The sequence below is a fragment of the Erigeron canadensis genome, chromosome 8 (assembly GCF_010389155.1).
Source record: "Erigeron canadensis isolate Cc75 chromosome 8, C_canadensis_v1, whole genome shotgun sequence".
Lineage (NCBI taxonomy): Eukaryota > Viridiplantae > Streptophyta > Magnoliopsida > Asterales > Asteraceae > Erigeron > Erigeron canadensis.
Window position 1 is genome coordinate 21,136,009 of NC_057768.1, and position 1,689 is coordinate 21,137,697.

At 37.2% G+C, this 1,689-nt stretch overlaps 1 protein-coding gene across 1 annotated transcript; it reads right to left on the bottom strand.

Annotated features, from left to right (window-relative positions):
* Nucleotides 1–1,154: 1,154 nt before the first annotated feature.
* On the bottom strand, nucleotides 1,155–1,487 carry LOC122610409. The gene has a single exon (XM_043783401.1). The coding sequence runs from the start codon at nucleotides 1,485–1,487 to the stop codon at nucleotides 1,155–1,157; it is 333 nt and encodes a 110-aa protein (XP_043639336.1).
* Between the last annotated feature and the right edge of the window lie 202 nt (nucleotides 1,488–1,689).

Consider the following 1,689-nt stretch of genomic DNA (forward strand, 5'->3'; position numbering starts at 1 on the left):
ACCCTTTTCTATTTAATTTACTTTCTACTTATTTCATTTCAAATAATAACTAATACTTTTTATTTACTAATTTAAAACTAATACAATATTAAACTAAAACAACAAAATAAAACATCAAACTACAATCTTAAACGAAAAGACAACACAATACATAAATAAACTAGCGATCGAGGCCCGGGATGAATGTGTGATGAATATGGTCAATGAGATCCATCCGAAGATCTTCGTGAACGCTTAATTCCTGTATCTCTACTAGTCGAGCATCTGATGGCTGTGACGCGACCCGGGGATCTGGAATATAATCAGGACATAATGCGTGGTCCTCGTCTTTTAAAATCATGTTGTGAAGAATACAACACGCATACATGATCTTACGGATGGGAAGTTCATCCATTTGTCGTGCCACTTCTCTAAGTATTTTAAATTTTTTTTGGTAATACCAAAAGCTCATTCCACATCCTTCCTTGCAGCCTCCTGTGCCCTAGCAAATCGAATCATTTTCTCACCGATTGGATGAGGAATGGTTTTCACAAACATCGCATATCTTGGATAGATCCCATCCAAGAGAAAATACGGGTACTTATATTCGGTTCCATTTACAGTGAAAGGAACCACCGGTGTTGTGTCGTCTTCATAGTAATTGAACAAAGGAGATTGATTCAACACATTAATGTTGTTGTTTGAACCAGCAACACCAAAGTATGTGTGCCAAATCCATGTATCCTGTGACGCCACTTCTTCAAGCGCTATTGTCGGCCCGTTATGGTCACCTCTCATGTACTGGTCACGTCAAGCCACTGGACAATTATCCCAAGCCCAGTGTGTACAATCAAGACTCCCTATATATACATTTATAAATCGAAAGTATTAACTAAACTACGTAATATATATATATATAACCGAAACTATATATAACCGTATATAAGTAAATACATACCTAACATGCCGGGAAAACCATGATAAGACGCATGATGATCAAAAATGCGTTGCACATCATTACGCGTTGGCCTACGCAAATATTCATGCCGATATAACCTAATGACTCGATCACAAAAAGCATTAAGGGTGTCACGTGACGATCTTTCTGACATATTTAAATAATCATCTAAACTGTCGGGATTACTACCGTATCCTAACTGGTGAACGACAGATGTTTACCTCTGTAAAGCCGAGAACCCAATTTTCCCACAACTGTGGAACCTCCTTTGAAAATATTCAAAATTGCTTTCCAAATCTGTAGCTATCTTCACAAACAACCGTCTACTCATCCGAAACCGTATTCTAAAAAAATCATCATCAAATTTCGGTTCCTCGGCAAAGTAATCTCGAACAAGATGGTCGTGCGGCTCAAAACGATTGTCTCTGTTTGTATACTTTCTTGAAGAGGAGACAGTATCGCGAACCTCTTGATCAATCGCATGATGCGTCATTGTGAAGAGATTAATATATCGTTCCGTCTCGTCAGATGAACTCGAGTCCGATTGCATATTCGGGGGTGTTGGGCCGTTCGTAAAAAATAAAGGATTGTTGAAGAAAGGGTTCATGATTGTTGTTTTATACATATATGTGTATATATGATAATATATATGTTTTACACTATCTTGCTGATGCTGCTGATGTACAAAAAAAAACAGAAAGAACAATGAAATAAAGAAGAAATGAGAAGAAGGAAAAGAGTAGATTACCATT

Bases quoted from the DNA above. Each gene is read 5' to 3' on its own strand.
- LOC122610409 (XM_043783401.1), bottom strand. From the start codon at position 1,487: ATGCAATCGGACTCGAGTTCATCTGACGAGACGGAACGATATATTAAT.